Source organism: Glycine soja, chromosome 1 (assembly GCF_004193775.1).
Source record: "Glycine soja cultivar W05 chromosome 1, ASM419377v2, whole genome shotgun sequence".
Taxonomy (NCBI): domain Eukaryota; kingdom Viridiplantae; phylum Streptophyta; class Magnoliopsida; order Fabales; family Fabaceae; genus Glycine; species Glycine soja.
The window spans coordinates 2,318,154-2,340,392 of record NC_041002.1 but is presented as its reverse complement, the minus strand read 5'-3'; the positions used below and the strand labels follow the sequence as shown (position 1 = coordinate 2,340,392).

At 33.8% G+C, this 22,239-nt stretch overlaps 3 protein-coding genes and 1 pseudogene across 3 annotated transcripts; 2 read left to right on the top strand and 2 right to left on the bottom strand.

Moving 5' to 3' along the window:
- The first annotated feature begins 2,133 nt into the window (after positions 1-2,133).
- Positions 2,134-5,283, top strand: LOC114409269. The gene is made up of 2 exons (XM_028372674.1): positions 2,134-3,654; positions 4,992-5,283. The coding sequence occupies exons 1-2, from the start codon at positions 3,192-3,194 to the stop codon at positions 5,045-5,047; spliced, it is 519 nt and encodes a 172-aa protein (XP_028228475.1). The 5' UTR covers positions 2,134-3,191; the 3' UTR covers positions 5,048-5,283.
- Positions 2,270-3,193, bottom strand: LOC114409279 (annotated as a pseudogene).
- A 5,940-nt stretch (positions 5,284-11,223) lies between the features above and the next one.
- LOC114409254 (protein NETWORKED 2D) lies at positions 11,224-15,567 on the top strand. The gene is made up of 2 exons (XM_028372649.1): positions 11,224-11,643; positions 12,477-15,567. Exons 1-2 carry the CDS (start codon positions 11,550-11,552, stop codon positions 15,374-15,376), a joined length of 2,994 nt encoding a protein of 997 aa, XP_028228450.1. The 5' UTR covers positions 11,224-11,549; the 3' UTR covers positions 15,377-15,567.
- Positions 15,568-15,634: 67 nt separating this feature from the next.
- LOC114409262 (protein ecdysoneless homolog) lies at positions 15,635-21,396 on the bottom strand. The gene is made up of 5 exons (XM_028372663.1): positions 20,140-21,396; positions 19,073-19,411; positions 18,323-18,447; positions 16,947-17,110; positions 15,635-16,288 (listed from the first exon to the last, which is right to left on the bottom strand). The coding sequence occupies exons 1-5, from the start codon at positions 21,270-21,272 to the stop codon at positions 16,106-16,108; spliced, it is 1,944 nt and encodes a 647-aa protein (XP_028228464.1). The 5' UTR covers positions 21,273-21,396; the 3' UTR covers positions 15,635-16,105.
- Positions 21,397-22,239: the final 843 nt, after the last annotated feature.

Below are 22,239 nucleotides of genomic sequence, written 5' to 3'. Positions count from 1 at the left end.
CAGGTTTATATCCACAGTAATAACAATAATAAACTAATAATATAACGACTATATTTAAGATTTCTCTTGTATAGGTAAAAAAAATCATAAATAATTAAATAAGAATTTAATTAAATTGCATGACGATGTAGGTTTTTTTGTATTGTCATCTAATTGTAGACTGATACGCATAATAAGATTTTTAGTTTTCGATAATAATTATTTTGAAATTTATATCATAATTATTTATAATTAGTTGATAATATAAAAGTATTTATAATATTAGTGAATAAAAAATAAATTCAATAAATAATGTTTTTGAAAGGAAATAAAAGTACCATCAATTCGAAATTTTCTTTTCCTCTTCGAAATTATATATATATATATATATATATATATATATATATATATATATATATATATATATATATATATATATATATTGTATTTAACATGTACAGCACAGTTTAGGTGAGGCCAAAATTTATCTTCAGAACACCTTAAAAAAGAAGCATCATTAAAAAGTTTATCGTCACTACGTAAAATATATAGCAATAATTTGTTTGGTGCTCATACTTTGAAACACACCACTTTCCACTAAATAAAGTCATAAAAACCGTGTGTAAAAACAAAATGAAAATTGTTTTAATTAGATTATAAAAATTATAAGCTATAGAAGTAAGTACTATGTGTATAGCATATTTAGCATATATAATTGGATTTTATGTCATCGGTGACACAAACAATGAAAATGAATGGCTAAATCCGATCAAAGAAAATATCATTAGATAAATAATAATATCTATAACTTTAACTACATTGGATCTTGTTTAAGAATATAAATACGCGAGCGTCCCTTTATTACTATATATTTTTATATCATGAAAGCTTTGCTTCATTTATAAAACTACCCTAATTACTATATGGAAACATCAATTCTTGCAACTCTATGATTTAAATTAGATATCGTATCATCAATGGCAATAGCGTTAGCCAAACGGTAACGATGTAAATCTTTTAAAAGAAGAGAGGCAAAGGGGCAAAAGTCAATTGAAGGAGCTCTTTCTAAGAAAATCCAATGAGAAAATACACACTTTTTTTTTCTTTCTTGGTACGTCAATACTTGTCATCGTTTTGGCTATGAGTTTTTTTTAGATTACTTAATTCCCATATTCTATATTCTATATTCTTTGAGTATTGATTACTCCATGGACACCCACCTTTCAGTTTGCTCGTAGAAAAAATGATGACTGACTCCAATCAATTTCGTAGAAGCTTGCGGATCAATCACGAAGGTGTTTCGTGCCCTCTTTAACCTGAATATGATTTGTATAATGCAACTTCTTAAATCACCAATACAGACTTGAAATTGATTACCAATTAATAACCTCGGTTTTAGTTTAATGAAATATTTAATTGGATGATTTAGATGTTTTGTTAATTAAATTTATGAACTTTTCATAATTAATTCAATCAGTTCAAAATTAGTCCTCACAATAGCTATAGTTATTTAATTAAGATTGTTAAAGTTGGTATATACTGTAGTATTTTCCAATATAACTCACTACAAGCAGTACAATCTTTAATGTGAAAATGGAAAAATGTAGCTGACATTGGATGATTGGAGTTGCTAAATGGTCAATGAGATTCCTAGTTTCCTGCTTGATACAGAAGTTAGTTTGGAGAAGATAAACTTGATTTGATTTCTCATTTATCTTAGGAAGTTGTTACAAGATTTTGTTTTATTCTCCGAGTATAGCATATTTGACAGTTTTAAAAAAAAATATGTTTAAACAGCTCATTTTACTAGACAAGTGGAAAACTTATAAAAAAAAAACACGACTTCTTTAATTTAACTTAATCATTAGTTATTCCATTTCCATATAATCCTATATATATTATTTTAGGGTGACATTATTGACACGTGTCGACAAGTTGGCCGCACATGCATCCCATGATTGGGGTAATGGTCATCCACGTCAGCAACTTTGGACGGTTATTATATCTCTCATCACCGAATCAACGTCCAATATTCTTCTGATTAAAAAACATATATTGTTAACTACCTTATGCTATAGGCCAGGAATGAATTGTTATAAGATGTGTCGGGGGTGTAGAGTAAGAGGATAAGACCTTGTCTCTGGACGTTCATCAGAATAACGGGTGCAATCTGGAGCGTTGGATGTGAAAAGATGAAAAAGGTCAAAAAATAGCCTATAAATTCAGAAGAAGACGAGATTTTGAGCGATTGGGTTTGGTTCTCAGTGTACCCAAAAACAGAGGCAGAAGGAGGAAGAAGTAGAAGAAGATTAGAGAGAGTGAGTGAGTGAGCGAGGGATAATTGGCGAGTTAGGGTTTCGAATTGACTCACTGAGTCTTTGCATTGTGTCGCCGGTTTTTTTTTTCGCCGGAGAAAACTCGTGCTCCGATCTCCTCTGCTTTTGTTTTCGATAGCATAGCTGTTTGAAAGGTTCGGTTTTCCCGGCGAGGATAGTGGGATTTTCCGGGGATTCCTTGGTGAATTGAGTTTGGGGGAATTCTTGATTTTGACCTAAAGCAAAGGTCTTTACTCAAAAGTTTTACTGGATTTTGTGTTTTTATTTTTATTTTCTATTTTTTTTTTGCGTTGAGTAGACCGAGCATGAGTGAGTGTCATTGTGTTTGAGATTTGGGGTTGATATTTTTTGGTAAATAAAAAACAAGATAAAATTTATTCTTTTAAGATTCTGATAACTATCTTATCCTTTTTTTTTAATATACTCTTGTGCTTTTCTGGGAGTGTAAATGTCAGAAATTTTTTGCTAACATTTAATTTTGGGAAATGGGTCAGTGAATCTAATCTAGGCTAAGTTCTTCAACTTGCTAATTTGGGTTTGATATTTGGAAAAACCTTGGTAAATTCACTGCATCTGTTTAATCCGTTCTTGTGCTGTTTTATCAAAAAGTTTTTTTTTTTTTTTGTTGATTGTTATTGATGTTAATGAGTTTGTTGGGTTGAATTTATTTGTGTGCCCCATTTTCCAATTGATCTCCTTTTGTTAATGAATCAACGGATCATTTCCTAATATAGTGGTTTCTGCAACAGGCAGGAACCACTGGCCATTCCGTTTCTCAAATTTTTTGGCCTCATTCTTTCACAAATCTTTGGCCTCCAAAAGAGCTTCTTCAACCATTGTGACTCTTTGGCTTTTGAAATCATCACAATTGGGAGTATGGCTGTCTCTCTGACACGTTTGTCATGGTGGTTGTGGGGTCGTAGCAACAAGGAGAAAGAGCCTGTTGTTTCTGGTGGCTCTACACTGAATTCATCTTCTGAATGGAGTTTTAAGGAAAGAGAGAGTGTTAAGTTTCCTTCAGTGAAGGGAACAAAGATAGCTCCTTCTCACAGGAAGGTTAAAAGGAAATGGCAGAGCAGGGAAGAGAGGAGACATGATAGAGAGTATGATGTTGTGTTGGTGCCATCTGATGGTGATGGTTGTTTGTCAAGCTCTGAATCTGATGACTCAGATTTTTCCATTGGGTGGTTGGAGCCTCATGGCTCTGATTTCCTTCAGAGTGATGATGATTTGGACAATAGTTTTGCTGTGCTAGTTCCTTGCTATAGGAAGGAGGTGGAGAGTTCAAACAAGGAGCTTTTGAGTGCCATCAAGAACCTTCCAAATGAATTTTCTTCTGGTAAGATTCAGAACGTACTCTTGAATTGTGTATGATTTTGTTTTCATTGAGTTATTTTGTTCGCTTTCAAACTCCTAGCACTCTTTAACTTTTTGAGTTTATTAACTTTTTTTTGTGCTGGTTCTTTAAAGTCAAAACAATCCTTGTTCCGGTGCTTTTTAAGTTTTTATGTTATTGTATAGTATAATCCATAATTTTTTAGTTGGTTTGGCCTTGTTGATGATTCTGATGCTAATGAGGAAATGTGTCTGTCATTATCAGATGCTAATGCACTGCTTAGCAATTATAAATGCAATGGTAATTGGGGCTTGTAACTCGCTAAATCCAAATAGGAAAATACATGATACATAATATAGACCAAATAGTTTCGCCTTTTTTTAGAATTGTCTTCAAATGCATCGATCTGCGAGGTTTTTGTTTTTTTTATTTAACTTTATTTTTGTGTGTGTATCCTATATGGGTTTTTGCTCCTCTTTTATTTTCTGAATGGTTTCATCCATGCTTTGCAAAGATGCTGCCTTGCTTTTATGAGCTAATTTTCTTTGATAGTATCCTCTCTGTTCCAGGAGGTTTCCTTATGCTTCTGCCATGTGCTTTGTTTTTTTTTTTTTTCTATTATCAAATTCTTAGCTTGAAATTTTTACTAAGCTGTTTTCATGAGAGATAAAAAGTTATGCTCTGAAGTAACTTCACTTCACCTTCACTACCTGATTAAAGTCCTAAATTCCACACTATACAAGGCAATTAATCACTGACTTCCTTTTTACTACAGTCAAGTGACTTCTTAATTTTCTCTCATCATCGACCCTGTAATTTTTTTTTTAATAATAAACAGAAATAAAAGATAGCGTATTGTATACTATATGATATCTTAATAAGATATGTTAGCAGAACTTCTTTCCTTTCTATTTCTGAGCTGTTTCTTTTGTGTGATGAAAAATGAGTCCTAGTTTTTAGATCTTTATGGTTGGATGTACGTTTATACTTAAAAATCATTTTGTAGTAGCCTAGGACACACGGATAAAGTTTGTTTGAGAACTTGTAACAATTTCATACCCCAAATTTTTAGTTAGGCCCTATAGTGTTTTTAAAATAACAACCTGCCATTTTCAATTGAACTCTTTGTACAAATCAAAACTAGGGAAAGTTGTCTTGTAATTAATGATGGCATTGGCAGTGGTTTCATTGAATTTTTGTTGAAACTCAATTGAGTGAAAGCATTCGTTTACATGATGATATCTGTTGATACACTGATATGTACTATTTGTGTATCTGCATTTTGAAGAGACTAGAGAACTGCACTTATTGTAATTTTGAAATTGTGATTGAATTTTCAGCTGGCAAAAATTACATGGAACACTGGCTGGCTTCTCTCAAGAATTTAGAAGCGTAGAAAACTACATCTTCTATATGACTACGGACCTTTCTGACATCCTTCTAGAAGTAGAGGAGGCAAAATAATCCATCATCCAATGTATTCTTTGTACATAGAATCATCCTCTCCTCTTACTGTAAAAGCTTCAATTGAAATGGAAAATGTCGATCTAGAAAATTCTGTATGGCCAATCAATCACTACTATAAATAAAAGTATTTCACTATAAAAAAAAAAGGGATTTTCATGTTGATAATGGATATGGTGTTATAATGGAGGATTGCAGGAGTCATGTTTGGGATAAGATGAGATTTTTTTTAACCCTAATTTTTTTTATCGTTGGGAAATTTAAAAGAAACAAAAGAAAAGGAAAATTAGCCCCTAGTAGATACAATGACTAGAGCATCAGCTTAACAGATAGCACTGAGAGAAGGACAAGAATTCCAATGAACTAAAGCAGGAGATGAAGCACCGTGATAACTATAATAACTCATGGTATCTGATTATAAAATAATAAATATTTTAAATGGATAATGCAATTGCCATTCTTGATTATTCATACTTTTCACCAATTATTTTTTAATTTGTAATTGGACAATAAAAAATATAATTAATTTAGAGAAGATATATATTTTGGTTTATTTACTTCTCTTTGGAGAGCTTTTGGTTTTGTAACATTTGACTTTTGCAACGCAAGCCGGTTGGTTGAATACATTCCTTCATAAATTCATTTTGCAGTTTCCCCCCTTATCTCTTCCCTATCCTGTTGGCTGTAAATCTCCATAACCCTTTTTATCCAAATTGGCATATCAAGTCTTGGACCACATGAAGGTCCAATGCATAGATGAGCCACATGGTTTTCTCAATCAAATGAGAAAATGGTCCATTCTTCCTTAACTTTGAGGATTGCCTTTATTGTGTGGCTCTCACATTATTGATTCCGAGGAAACTCTGTAAGTTAAGGGGATGTAATAAAAATATATTTCTTTCTTTATTTAAATCTTCTGTCCAAATAAACAGTAAATAAGTTTTAAACATTTCTTCCCGTAAAATAAAGTCTTAGGGGACATTTGGTAGAAGAGAAATTTTTTATTTTCTCAAGTTTGATATGCATTAAAAAACATAACATTTTTGGATGTTTTTTTTTAAGGAATGTTTAATCAATTTTTTATGAAAACTTTTTCATAGGAGAGGTGAAAATCTTATTTTTTTTAGTTTAATTTTTCTTTTTTTTTGGAAAAAATGTAAATTATATTAAACCAAAAATGATACAACAGTAAACGGGGTATACCCCACAGTCGGAGAAAATCAAAAGCCTCCCTAATACAAGAATACCTATATCAAGATGCTAAAATAAATGTAACAGGTGCGCTTGTCTATACATAAAAAACTTAATCTTACTAATAACCTCTATTACAAAAAATTGATAATCTTCAAAAATCAGCTTGTTCCTAGACAGTCAGATGCATTGTAATTGCTATAACCAGACAAAATTTTCCTTGAACACTTGATGTGGATCTGCCCCTAATTAAAGAGTCAGTAATGTGCTGCTGCAAAGAAGTGAAACGTCTGCGGAAAGGAGCCAAATCACGAATGTGAGCCCAAAAAAGCAGAGGGAACCCTTGTTCAAAAAAGCAGTTTTGTCAAGAGTAAGCAGCCGATTCCTTTTAGCAAGCCATAGAATGAAAGACATCTTAGGGGGGATTGCTGGGTTCCATATAACAGAACACCAACTAACAGTAGGTTTGGCACCTCTAATGTATTCATAGACTTTGCCAACAAGCAATTATTCATTGGTGCTCCAAGATTGAATCCTCTTTTTGGTCTCTTCCGTACTTAACTCTTTGGAGATAATAAAGTTTTTTATTTGAATGATTTTCTTTATCAAAATTGAATCTGATGAAGAAGTATTGTAATTTCACACAACGCTCCCTCTGAAATAGTAATGGTGAACCCACCGAACCCATAAAGAATCTTTCTTACAATGAAAGTCTCACAGGATATGGGAAAGAAGCGCAAGATTTCAGTCCTTGAGATTAAAAAAGCCTAAACCCCCTTTTTTTTCGAAGAACAAACTACTAACCAAGCAACCAAGGACTTGTTTTTGCCAATATCCGCTTTGCCCCACAGAAAATTACGGCACGAAACGTTGATCCGGTCCAGAACAAATTGAGGCAAAGGAAAAATCCTCATCCAGAAATTCACAATTCCTTGAATAACTGTTCTAATCAACTCTAGCTTACCTGCATAAGATAAAAACTTCATGTTCCATCCCTGAATCAGGCCAGTAATTTTGAAAAGCAAGGAAGCACAGTGGCATATGATAATAAAAATATCATGTTCTTTATCAAATTATATAATGCGATAAATAATTAAAATAATCAGTAAAAATGTATGTAATTCTTTAATTCTTAATAAATTTATCTAAAAATTTCTAATAATCAACTAAATAAATTTCATTCATTCCCTGAAAATGAAAACACTTATAGGAATCATGATTCACACACATAAAAAAACTTCTCTCCTATTAAATATTCCTTAAAATATTTCTTTGGGGTTGAGAGTTGAGAATATATTAGTATTTTGTTGTCAAGTTGTCATCACGGGCAATGCATGTCTAATGAGATTACTTTGAAATATTTACTCATGAATGGGACACGCTCTTCTATTTTAGTTCATGGTTTCTTTTGACTACGTGATTCATAGAGAGGAAGATCGAACTTCAAGAAGAAATGGTTAATCTTATCAATACATAAATGTATAACTCCCTAAAAATTTTAATTACACTTTTATTCATCAATGTAAGAATTAGATTTAATAATCAAGTTCAAATGGGGGACTAGGCCCAAACCCATTGAAGAAGTTAACCAAATTTGAATTTTGGATTTCTATTCAGAAACTCATTCCTAACAAAAAAAAAAAAAAAAGGTTGTTTGCATAAAAAAAATTTCTCCATAAACATGAGAGATAACTAACAATATATCTTTTAAAAAAAAATCTCATATGCAACGAAGGCGCCAAGGGACTAGAGAAAGGGAATTAAAGGCTAGAATAACCAGAGAAGGGGAATAATCTCTGGCTTGATAGAGAGTAATTAAAGATTCCATAAAAGTGATATTTAAAATCGCACTATCTTATGCATGACGGTAAAAACTATGATAAAAGGATTTGATTGTCTCTGCCACTTTCCCATTGTTTCTTTCCTTCTTTCTTCGTAATCACCTCATTTCTATTGTTGTTATGAAATTACAATGAAACATAGGATTTGACCTCGAAATTATAAGGCACTTATAATAATAATAATAATAAAAATATAAGGCACTGTGGATAGCGAGTTATGCAATGAAAACAGGAAAATAAACACAAGGAAATGAAGACAATTTAGACAGCGGATGATAACACATATACGGAAAAAGAGCATAGTGTTGTAATCTTTTGCTGAATATAAACTTTAAAATGAAAATAAAAGAAATCCACTGTATACATAAAGAATTTAATTAAAATGTACTATAATATAAAAAAATTGCATTGCACAATTTTATTAACTTTTGGTAACTATTTTTAAAGTCACATCTAAAGTCAATATGGAATGATACAAATGATTAAAAATCCAGAACTAATTTTCACATTCTTTGTAGCATCTAGAAAATAACTGAGTAGTTATAATTAAGTTAAGTTACTTACAATTCAGGTCTATGTAATAATCTTTAAGGTGAATTTCTGCTTGAGAGTCTCAACATAACTGTCCAATAATTTTGGGGTATCTCCTCATTCTGTCATTTTGTTTTCAGAAAAAAAGAATCATTTCTAAAGATTTTTAATAGATTGACGTATAAAATAATTTATACTGACAATTTAAGATGTTCAAAAAAAAGTACGCGACAGGTATCTTCCCATCTCAAGAAAAAAAAGTTTTGGATGATAAAACCATGGGTTGATTGTCATTTCTTTGTTAAAACAATAAAAAAATTAACATTGGCAGCAAGTACCATATTGCATGGATACTTTTAAATTTATATAAAATATAAAAACTATAATTATGTATGATAATCAAGGGAATCTATTTACCCCCTCTAACTTTCTGTCATTCAAGTTATTCATTTTATTTGTTTCTTTTTTGTAGAATTGGAAATTGCTTCCACACTGACGAGTTTTGTTTTTAATAATAATTTTCCAATAATTGTAAATTTCATCTGAAAATTACACTATGGCTAGTTTATAAGTTTACGAAAATTATATTATGTGATGTAAAAGTAAAATCAAAATTATTTTTTAAACATAAATATTTTTTTATCAACAAATATTAGCGATTAATTTTTATTAATTAAAAAAATTCGAATAAACAAATAATATTCTTAACAATTTGATCCATAATTTCTTTCTCACTCATACTCTCCTTGATTACCAAACTAATCATATAATTCCTCATGAACACAAGTAATGGCAATGGATAAAACTTATTTTGTAATCTTTATAGAATTAAGGCCTAACATGAATTTTTTTTCACAAATCTACTACATGGAATACTTATTTTTAAAATTTTGCATTCTTCCCCAAATTGACAGGGATGATTAGGCTAAACAGAATATGTAACAGAGTGGGATGATAGATAAGATTTCTCTTTCGAAAAGATTTTGCTTTTCTTTCCAAATCTTTTCTGGTGAGAAGAAATGAAGAACATAATTACTGAAAACAATACTATTATATTAGTCAAAGATTTCAAAAAGGAAAAAAACTCGTTAACATTTTCCTATTTATAGTGTCAGTGCAGGCCAAAGTCGTGAACAGAACGTGCCTCCAAAAATAACAGAAATTCTCAATTTTCTATTTGGGGCACCGTTATCTTTCCGCGACAAAAGTCGGCCACCGCCACCTTTATTTACATTACAGCTTTTCTAAGCACCTTTTTTGTACGATAAAATTTAGAAAGTAATAGACAGAGCATTTATGTTTTCTTTACAATAATTTATATAATTATACAATGAATTAAGTTTATATTAAAAATTTGAACATCATAGCAGTTTGGTAGGAGAAATAATTTGCTTTATCACAGGATGCGACACCTTGCAACGAAGAAAAGTTTAAACATCAAGTAGTTAGTTGGAGATTTATTATAAGAATATATTAAAGATAACTAACAAGTTAATATATAAAATTTTATAGATTTTGAAAAAACGCGCAAATATAGAGTTAATTAAGTCAAAATAGTCATTGTTGAATTATTAATTTAGTTTGATCATATGTAATACACATGAAGTATGCTTTTTTTTTTTAATCAAGTTATTAATATGAAATATTTAACGATTTTTTGAATGATTAATTTTTATTTACATTTTTTTATCTATTAGATTTGACTTGAGATCTTGAGTTGAATATTACTAAAACTAATAACTTATGGACAAAGTTTCTGTACTTTTTTTTACATGTATACAACTTGAAATATTAAGCATGATAGTGATATATAAATCAACATTTTTAAAATTCTAAAGGCTTCTCTCTTCTTTTTTTAATTCAGCTTTATTGTGAGATTAAGTATATGTACGAACCAGTTAATTTCTAAAGAAATACTTATTTAATTTTTTAAATATATTTTAAAAAATATTTTGTTCACTTAAAAGAATAATAAATGCCAACCATGTCTCAACCCTTTGGATATGCTACCACAAGAAAGTTTTCCCAACAATTAAGTTTGTAACTTTAGACTTCCTTTGGGAGAATGACTCACTTGTATATCTAAATCTTTTTAGCAATTATCTCCATGAAATTTTTTTGTTTGATTTCTCCTATTAACGGTATATATGACAACACAGCTAATTTAACACTAAAGACACTGAAAAAGGTATCAAAGGAAGCGTAAAACAAATAAAATTATTAATAAGTTATTGGTCTAAATAATATTGAATTATTTTCCTTAAAATAAGTGTTAAGTTTGAGTTTGTAAATGAAAAAAATATAATTAAGAGAAAAAATCATATTAAAAATTATCTATTAGATTCTTCAACGAAAATTAATTATTTTTAAAAACAGGTGAAAACTTTACATCAATGTTGGAAAAAAAAAAAGAAGAAGTAAAGCTGGACAATGCCACAGGCACGTGGGTCGTTCAATGCATGCATTATGTTTCTTTATTTCATTTTTATTATTGCATTCATGCTTTTTCAAAAGCAAGGTTTGGACACTAAATTCGTGAGAACTTTGCTCCCTTCCATCATCCCATAATTAGCACAACATCTTAGTTTCCACGTTTTCTCTCTCTCTCTCTCTGAATCTCTTTCTATCTGTTTCTGTTGATTATCTTTCTTTTTTCCTTTTTTTCTTAATCCATTTTCCCACTTTCTTCTCTTGGTCCCATGCTGTCATGGAATCCATGTCTTCTCTTCCCCATCTTAAACAGATAGAGTAATAGGAGAAACACGGTTTGCATGCTTTTTGACTCACGTTATTAATTAAGATCTCAATACCAAAGACCAAGAAGGGAAATTAAAGAGATAACACAGAAGACAGAAGAAGAAACAACCAAATATGTTGCAGAGAGCGGCGAGCAATGCTTATTCATGGTGGTGGGTTAGCCACATCAGAACAAAACAATCAAAATGGATGGAGCAAAACCTTCTAGGTGATCATCAATTTATCTTCATTTTCTTTTTCATATCAAAGAACATGATGATCAACTCTACCATTTATCTCCTTTTTCTGGTGGAATTTTTTTTTGTACACATTCATGGCACGTCTTGCCTTGCTTTCAACGTTAGATTGTATATATTATAAGCTTTTGATGATCAATTTCATTTCACTATGGAATCAAATCTTTAAATTATGCTTGGCTTCCATAAAAATAGAGTGTTGTCTATAATGTATTTATCTGGTTTGATGTTGTGTTATGTACTCAAGCTCAAGGTTTAATTGTTTTTCATGGATTCTGAAAATGATTCTCTACGTGCTTTTATTTCCAAATCTGGGCTTCAACTAACCAAAAACTACACACACACACATATATATACACAAGTACTTCCTCTATCACTTTTCAAATTGAATTTTCCCAAAATCCAGTATGTTTGACTCAATTCACATAATGCTATTTTTAGCCAATTAGGTTGATAGAATAACTCCATTTTTTGCCCACTTTTCTTGATAAAACGCCTTTCAGACGATGATTTTGTTGTACAGCTTCTCTTTTCTTATTAAACATATACTAATTTGAGAAATTAGGAATAGTTTGCATTCCTTGAAGTCATTTCCTATGATTTTAGAAATTTAGGAGATGCTTACCCCTATCCTACATGCGGATATAACGATGGACGCTTGTTTACACATTGTTAATTAGAATTTTAAATTAAAAATTTGCTTGAATCACATGGAGATGCCTGTGTAAGATCAACATAACCCACTTGTATGTGCCTTTATACATGCATATAGCTGGCAAACTAAAATAAATGAACAAAACTGCAGATATGGAGGAAAAAGTGCAAACTGTTTTGAAGCTCTTAGAGGAAGAGGGAGACTCTTTTGCTAAGAGAGCAGAAATGTATTACAAAAGGAGACCGGAACTGATAAGCTTTGTGGAGGAATCATTCAAGGCTTACCGAGCTTTAGCCGAAAGATATGATCACATATCAACAGAGTTGCAAAATGCCAACAACACCATTGCTTCTGTCTTTCCAGATCGTGTCCCATTTATGGATGAAGAAGATGATGATGGATCACCAAGGCCTTCAAGAAAAAAGGCAGAAGGGTTCAAAACAAATATTCCAAAGCCTCCCATTAAAGATTTAAAAAATGTCATAACAACAGCAGCAGCCACAAGGAAATTTCATTCCAAGAAGCCAGCTGCCACAGCAGCTTCTGCTGCTCCGAAAGTTCCTAAATCTGGTTTGAGCAGAAAAGAGGCACTTGAAGAGGTTGACAAGCTGCAGAAACAGATTCTGGCTCTACAAACTGTGAAAGAGTTTGTAAAGAACTCTTATGATAATTCCATTGCTAGGTACTGGGAAACTGATGAGCAAATCAAGGAATTGCAAGAGAGAGTTTCCACTCTGCAAGATGAGCTGGGAGAAGGTGTTGATATTGAAGATGATGAAGCTCGCCGTTTGATGGCAGAAGCTGCTCTTAAATCATGCCAAGAGGCATTGACACAGTTGCAAGAGAAGCAGGAAAAATCACTTGATGAAACCAGAATTGAATCCAAAAGGGTAAAGGATGTGAAGGCCAAGTTGGGCTCTCTCATGGACGAATTCCATTATGAACAGAGTAATTCCGAAGAGCCAAGGGTCCAAAGAGATTTAAAAGAAATAGCAGAAACAAAGGACTTGGAAGAGAATGCCGGATTGGCTCCGAAGAAGCAGGAGTTGCAATTATTGAAGGAGAACATTAAAGAGCACTTTGAGACTAGCTCCAATTCATCACTCAGTGTGGCAGAAATGGCAGAGAAGATTGATGAGTTAGTGAACAAAGTGATCAGCTTGGAAACTGCAGTATCGTCCCAGACTGTGATGGTAACGAGATTGAGAACAGATACTGATGAACTTCAAGAGCAAATTCGAACTCTGGAAAATGATAAGGAAAGTCTTATCAAGGACAGAAACAAATTGAATGAACAACTCAGAAAGATGGAAGAAAAGATGCATGGAGTACAGGATCTAAATCAAATTGTTGAGGATAAGAATAACAATCTCCAAACCCAATTCAATGAAGCACATAGCAATCTTGATCAACTCTCAGAGAAAGTCCAAAACGTGCAGCAGCCAGGCGAGGAGGCCAAGACCACAGATTTATCACACACACAAAAGGATTCATCAAGCCAGGCTGAATTAAAAAGCAAATCTGAAGGACAAGTTCCTTTGAATGAGGACAATATCTTGTTGAATGATATTAAGTCTGAAAAGGAGCTTACGAATGGTTTGGTAGAAGATGATGCAAAAGATAAGGAGCTTAAGGTTGCTGGTACTGTTGAAGATGATTTAACATCAGACAACAAGCTTGAGGCCACTGGCTCACCATTTGCTAATGAACCTAATGTCACCCGTTCATTGGAAAATGATGCTAAGTCAGTAGATAAGGTTAAGGTCACCAGTTCCTTAGAAATGGAAGAGGCAACTCCTATGGAAAAAAAATCTCCAAAAGAGTTGGAAGAACAAGAGAAGACTGTAAATCCTGGCAATGATGAAAAGACAACAGTTGCTGTGAGCACTACCACAGAAAATCAGGAAGTCAGTCAGCTCCCAGCAAGCAACAAGGCAGATAGTTCTTCAGAGAGTTCTGAGAAACAGCCAGAAAATGATGCTAAGCAAAGTTCATGTGAGATAGATAATGCTCTCAAAGTTGATCCCAAGGGGCAGGCAACAGCACAAGAAGATGAACCTGATTGGCAGCAATTGTTTACGAATGGAATGCAGGATAGAGAACAAGTTCTGCTAAGTGAGTATACTAATACTCTTCGGAATTATAAAGATATGAAAAAGAGACTGGCTGAAATAGAGAAGAAAAATCAAGACAGCAACTCTGATTCATCTTTGCAGCTAAAAGAACTGAAGACAGCTAATGCCATGAAAGATGAAGAGATAAGACATCTGCGCCAGAAATTAGGTCTCTTGCAGAGAAGCATGGAAGGAAATGAGGATTTCACAGAGGAACTTTTACAAATTGAACCACCTGAATCTACTTCACCCATTGAAGAGAAATTCAGGTCAAACATGGATGAAGTTCTAGAGGAGAACTTAACTTTCTGGTTAAAATTCAGTGCTTATTACTCTGAGATACAGAAGTTTGAAACCACTATCAAAGATTTGCTGACCGACTTATCAAAATTAGAGGAAAAAGGGAAGTCGTCAGAGGGTAGTAGCAGCATAAAGCATTCTATAAAATCAGATTCAAGACCAATTTACAGACACCTAACAGAGATCCAAAATGAAATAACAATCTGGATGGAAAGAGGTGCCTTGCTGAAAGAAGAACTGCAAAGTCGTTTCTCATCTTTGTGTGACATCCAAGAACAAATAACATCAGCATTGAAAACCAGTGCTGAAGATGATGACTTCAGGTTCACAAGCTACCAAGCTGCCAAGTTCCAAGGTGAGATTTTGAACATGAAACAAGAAAACAACAAGGTTGCCGATGAACTTCAAGCGGGTTTAGATGGTGTAACATCTCTCCAACTTGAAATAGAAAAGGCTCTAGTGAAGTTGAATGATGAATTTGGGTTCTCAGCATCAAAGAGACAACAAAATGGCCAGCTAAGACAATCAGAGACTCGAGCCAAGGTTCCTCTCAGGTCATTTATCTTTGGCGCCAAACCAAAGAAACAATCAATCTTCTCCTGTATGACCCCTGGAATGCATAGGAAATACCGGTAGGAGCAGTGTCATATGTAAAATATTTCCGTACTGTGTGCTTATTTAACTTTTTATCTTTGTGATAATTCTTTTATATTAGGTAGTGTATTGAGAGCTCCCTCTTCACTAGAAGGAAAGATTCATTTTTATTTTTTTGCTTGTTTATAAATCCTAAGTTGGTGAAGTAAGACAAAATTTAGTATTTTGGTTTACATTTCTCTTCGTATTTATAAATCCTAATTCGGTACTGATAATTTTATGGCTTGGTAGAAATCCAGATTTAACTAAAACAGTAATTGTAACATTATCAACGGAAATCGCTTAACCCAAAAAAAGGGGGCAATCATCAACTGTTAATAATGGATGACCCAAACTCAATATAAACCACTGTTGGGAATCATTTAGTGATAATCACTCCTGATTTAAACAGATTTGCTATATAAGATAGTTATGCATTTTCCCTAGACTTCTCTTGCCCTTGTATTACTGCCAATGAACATGCTACAGATGAACGCTCTCTTGCTTTTGTCTGGAGGTAAGGAAAGAAGACACTTCTATTCAAATGGAGTCCCAAAACCTGGTGCAGTCACACCGGAACTGCAAGTATTCCCATATGCCCTCTGCTAAGCAGGTTGTCTACCCAATGTGGAGAAAGGATATCGGCAAACATGCTGGGAAACATGCCATCCAGAGACTATACCTTTGGAGAATCCCAAAACATCAAAAACCTGGAAAAATATTTCAGTATCTTCATTTGCCCTTCTTGCCATCTTGTGGTAACTGCACCCCCATGAGGCCAAGCAAATTGGAAGCTGGACCAGGAAGCCCTTGCTGGGAAGAAAAGGAATCGAGTAAGCTTTTTACTAAATTTACATCCACATCTACAGGAGAAAAATCCTCGTCCATAATATGTTCTGATGCATTTGACGTTCCCTGAAAGTGAATTCAAAAGCAAGAATAGAACAAATCATCAGTCTTCAAGTTTCAACTGCAGCACTTATGAAAGTTCGCTGAAGAAAATAGAAACTGAACTAGTGAACTATCATGCAAGTGTCATGTTTTGCTCTCATTGTCTTACTTATTTCTTAACAAGATTTTGTACCAGTTAAAGGAATGAGCATGAATTCTGTTATTCTTATGATATTATTATCTAACGTTTATTAATTTGTCATTTCAAGATTGAAATTATTTAAATTATTATATAGTGTTTTAAAACATTATAATTTATTTTATAAAAAGTTAAATTATTTAGATAGTTTCTTAAACTTCTGATATTAAATTTATGATTCAAAGGTTTATGATATATGAAATAAATCTTTTAAAGATTAAAAAAAAAATACTCTTTTTGATATTTAGTAAACTTGGTTTTTTTAAGAAAAGATATTAGAAGATTAAATCAATGTCAAAAGTAACAATACAACAATTATGTCATAAAAGATAGTTGGTTAAAAAACAATAAAATAATATTTTTATTTAATAATAATGAGATATTTATTTCCTTTCAAATAACCTTGCCAGGTTTGGTAACACTACACATCATTACAGATTAACATTTAATACTTTCTTTACTCATGCAAATGCAAACAAATACCTGATCCTTCTTTGGAATTTGTTCATTAGCACGAACAAAACTTTTCTGAAGGGTGGTTGTCTTCAGTTCTTCATTCATAGCATCAGAATAGGACCGCATGAAAATTTCCTCTCCATCCTTAGTATCCTCATCCAATTCAGCAATATCACTCTCATCAGAATCATCTACATAATCATCAATAAAAATATAACCCATAAATAATACTATGGGGGAAGACATTCAAATTGACTGACCAAGGGAACTATTTGGTTGAATTCCAGGAATTAATTCATTCTACATACTGAAATCCAGATACCAGTAACCTAAACAACTAGGGAATTGATCAATTTTCCATCAGGCATCCCCAACCTTGAAGACATGAAGAGTTCCAAACCTTAAAAAAGTGTGCTTGTAAGCAAGAATTAATTCCATGTAATTATTATGCACTTTTTAGTGACACTATATTAAACAGAATCCTCAGCATGGAATATTAGATTCTTCAAGTAAGGATTAATATTTTTAAGTAAACAAACATTCATACTTAACAGATATAATTAAATACCATGTATCCTGAAACCATTGTGTGGTTAACACATTAAAAACCAGCTAAAAGTGATGTGCTTCAGCCCAAAAGATAACTCCAGAATGCTACAGACAGCTGTTCGAACTTATCTGAGAACTTCACAGCCAATAAATATTGAATGGAGACACAGTTGAGTTCAACAATTTATTTCTATTTATTCTTAAAGATGGAGGTAAAGCATTGAACGAGGTACGCTTTTGTTTATCTGTTATCCCAAGCAATACACCAAGATATTATAGACTAAGACCTTTTCTCGATTGGAAATGTGTTATGGGGGAGATGAACATTTTACTACCATTTCTCAAGAAAGAAAAAGAAAATCTTAAAATGTATCATCAGCCCTATTAGAATTTAGAGAAGCCACAATAAAATTTGCTAGCACTTATTCCAAACCTTTGACAGGATAGCCAAAAAGGACATAGAGAAGCTCCTAGCTTCATTCTATGAAAACTATACGTGCTACAGTCATAACAAAGAAAGAGTTATGACTTCTGATGCTGCACATCCTCCACCAAACCAGAGAGGGGAAGAGAGTTGGAGAAAGTGCAAAACAGATAGCCAAAAGTAATTTCAAACTTACAAGACATGAGTCGTAATGTGCTTACATGCATGACATCATAAAAACATGCATCAATGTAATGGTGTAAAAGAACTCATTACAAAATAGTCCATTAGCAGAAAATAAACACAAACAAAAGCAAGTTGAAGTGTTTTAACATATAACAATTAAACAGAGGATCTATTTAAATCTCGAGAACACTTATTCAATAAAACAATTAGTGCCTACAAAGTAAACATAGACATGGAATCTCACCAAAGTCCAGGTCAGACGACGATCCTTCTTCAATATTGCTGTTGGCAACTTCACCGTCTGTATGCATCATTATTGATTCCATGTCTTTAATAAATTGGTCCACATCAAGGTCTACTTCCTTATTCCTTTACAAGAGAAGTGCCCAAAATAAAGAGATATTAACATAGTAAAGTAACATGGCAAAATCAGAAAGGTATCCAATTGAGTATCATCTAAATGTGTTACTACTGTATCATGACAGCATCCAGAAAAATTAATCAGTAGCAAGAATAATAACTATTTATAATTTATACCATAAACTAAATAGAACATGTTAATATGTTATTCAATACTAAATAATTAAGGTTATTTTAGTTAGAACTTAAGAAATTATTATAAAAAATAGTAAAAACCTGAGCTGGTTTCAGCTTCACAAAAAGCTAGTTTTCTAAGTTTTGATTTTTAGATTATGAAAATAAGCCCAAAACAGCTTATTTGGATTTGAAAAGCTATTTTATAAGCTTTTCCAATCAGGACCACATTTGACACCTGGGAATAACAGTTTTAATTAACAGACAGGGAAGTTGGACTTAGTATCCCAGTTGGGGATCAATGGTACTGAATCTCTGCCAATGGCCAAATATCATGAAAAATAAATCATTTTAATGGCCCAAATCCTTTCCCTGAAAAGATGCCTGCCTATACAATAGGTGACTTAAGCCTGCCTGCATATCAGGTATGTTAAATGAGTATGTACATCACTAAACGAACCTGTCTTCAGGAGCTTCAGCACCCTTGTAACTTGACAGCTTATGGACAAATGCCTGCATGGTTTTTGCTATATCACCAGGATCAAACTCGTCAGCATTCGAAGCAGATGATGGACCAGCATCTTGACCCTCTTTTGCTTTCCCTTTCTTTTTGTGTTTTAAGTCATATAGTTCCATCTCCTTTTGTCTTTCCATAAGAACAGAGTTCAACTCTTCCTCTCCACCATAAAGCCAGGAATCATCATCAGATGGAGGAACCTCCTGATCCTTAAAATCATCCACCAAATGAGGCAGAGCAAGAATTTCATCTATGCGTCTAACAGGAGCATTCAGCAAGTCACTGCAACAAATATTCACCTTAGCAACGATAAAATAACAAAAACCAATATAAAACCCAGAGAGCTAAACTTAACAACATTACTACACCACAGCCTAAGTAGACCAATGCCCCATCTAATGTAACATATACATCATCAACAACAAAGAGAACCCATCCATTCTAACCAATGTGGAATCTCAACACACCCCTTCATGCACTAGATTGGACATCCAGATCGTGGACATTGAAAGACTGGTCACAGGGCTTGGTAGGGTTTTTTAAGGACACTTGAGGGAAATATATGATTGGCTCTCATGTCATCTTGAATTTGAGATGGATCTAACTCAACCCTAAAAGTTAGCTCATGAGGTAAGGATAGCTTGAGCCTTTATAATAAGTTCTACTTTAGTCATATCTATAAGACTATAATCAATGAGCACTGATACACAATCATCCACTTATTTTAAACACTCCACCAACATTTATCATTTCTATCTATCTCTCTCTTTCTTTCTATCACATCATAAACCCTATCATACCTATACTTCTCTCTCTAGATGTATTATAGCATAATGGGTGTCCATGACACATTTCTCATAATCAATGTGGGATCTCATCAATGACAAAATAAGATAACCTAGGGAGCTAAGCTAAACATACACAACCAAAACATTAAAGACCAATACCCATCCAACTTAAAAACAAGACTCAATTCGAATTAAAATCAATAGCCTAGTTCGAATTCCAACCTGGCCTTAGAGTGCAGAGAAGTATTTCTATAATACTCTTGAGCACTCTGCATCAATCTCTGATACTCAGAGGAACCCGGAAGCATCCCTTGGAAGTACCCACTACTCTCCAAACTCTTCCTAAACGCCTCCCAAGAGCTCCCTTTCCCTTCCACCCCGTCGCGCTTCCGCTGCTGATACATCATCTCCAACCCACACGCTATCTTCATCCCCAGCTCCGCCTCCGCAAACCCTTCCTTCTCGCTCCGAGCCGGCATCCCCGGGTAACACTTGGGAGCCTGAAACCTCTGCTGCACCAGCTGTGCGTACATCGCCCTCGACATCTTCACCGAAACGCACACCAACTCCTCCGCTTTCCCTCTCTCCACAAACCTCTCCATCCTCGACGCGAACTTCATCGTGTCTATATCTCTATCGTAGAACCCTTCCACTGCAAGGGAAATTAGCCGCGGCTCGTGCTTCAGAACCTGCGCCACGGACACCGGAACCCTAACCCTAACCCTATGCATGTTCTTCCTAGCTTGTTCGGGGTAATTACTTATGCGTTTTCTGACGGCGCGCTGGATTCCGTCGGAGGCGAGGGATTCGTGAGGGGAATTAACGATGAAGTTGAGAGAGTCAATGAGGGAGGGGTTGGGGAGGCGGTTACGCGGCACGATGTGGAGGCTTCCGTCGCGGAGGAAGAGGCGGTGGTGCGCGCTGTCGGGGTTGAGCCAGCGGGGGAGGTGGAAGGCGGCCTCGATGAGGAGGAAGTCGCCGTCGGAGTCCCAGAGGCGAATGGAGAGGGAGGGGAAGCGTTGGGAGATTTGGAAGAGGAGGAAGACGGCGAACCACTCGTCGTCGAGGTTGTCGCCGAAGCGGAGGTGGCCGTGGAGGTGGGGGAGGTGGGAGGAGGAGGGGCAGGGGCAGGAGGGGTTCGGCGGAGTTGAAACGGAGAGAGCGAAGGGCTGGTGCTGCCATATGTAGTCTTGGGTGAAGGGAGATAGGGTTTCGAGGATTTTGAGGTGGAGGGACTGGAGCGTCACGGTGGTGGTTGCGGTGGGTGAGTCAGGGTATATGGCGTAGAAAACGGTGTCGTCTGATGGGCGCGGGGAGAAGATGGAGGATGAAGAAGAAGAAGAAGGGAACTCCATTACGTATGCAGTATATGCTCAGTTGCTCACTCTGCAAACTTCTATAGTGTTCGGGAAACAACCTCCTTCATAAACCCTCTTTGAAGCTTCGAGGTTTTACGAGGGTATGTGTGAATGAATGAAAAATTAGGCAGTATATATAGGTTTTTAATTTTAATTTCAAATAGCGTTAAATATTTTTTTTTTTTACTGAATTTTTTACAAAATTTATTTTTAGTCCTTAAAAAAATATTATTGTTGGTCCTTATATTTTTCTCCTTTTAACAATTTTTGTCTCAGAGGTTAATATTATCATTAAGGAATAATGTGATGCTTATCATTGGTATATACATGATTTGTCATGACATCAATTAATTTAATATGATAATTATACGTAGTTTTTTTTTTACATGTAATATGTTTATAATTTCTCATATTTTCATAAGGTAAAAATATAATTTATTAAAAACAAATATATATAATTGTTACCTTAGACTAATAAATGATGTAGCAAGTCATGTGGATGCTAGCTTGGTTGTTAAATCAATGCTTAACAACAATACTTAACAACATTGATAAGAAAAATGTTAATAAAAATGTAGAGATAAAAAATGCTACAAAAATATTTAAAAACTAAAAGTAAATTATGGGGCATGTATAAACTCAAAGCATCTCCAATATTATAACTCATCTTGGATTCCTATTTCATTTTTTGTTTGTCCTTGAGTCACAAATGATTTAAGGACTTTCATCATTTTTTATTTTCATGGTAGAACTTAAATTGGAATTATGCCTTTGCATATACCAAATTTTCAGAGTAGTCATCAAATAATTGATTATGTCTTTCTTCATGATTTTAATCTTTTTTTTTTATGTCAGCGCTTAGTGGAGTTGGCTTGTTATTAAAATATAACATGTGTTAGCCATGACGTCTTTCTTTGGGCACCTATTTTTCTTTCCTTGGATAGCTTGCTTGTAATACTTATGA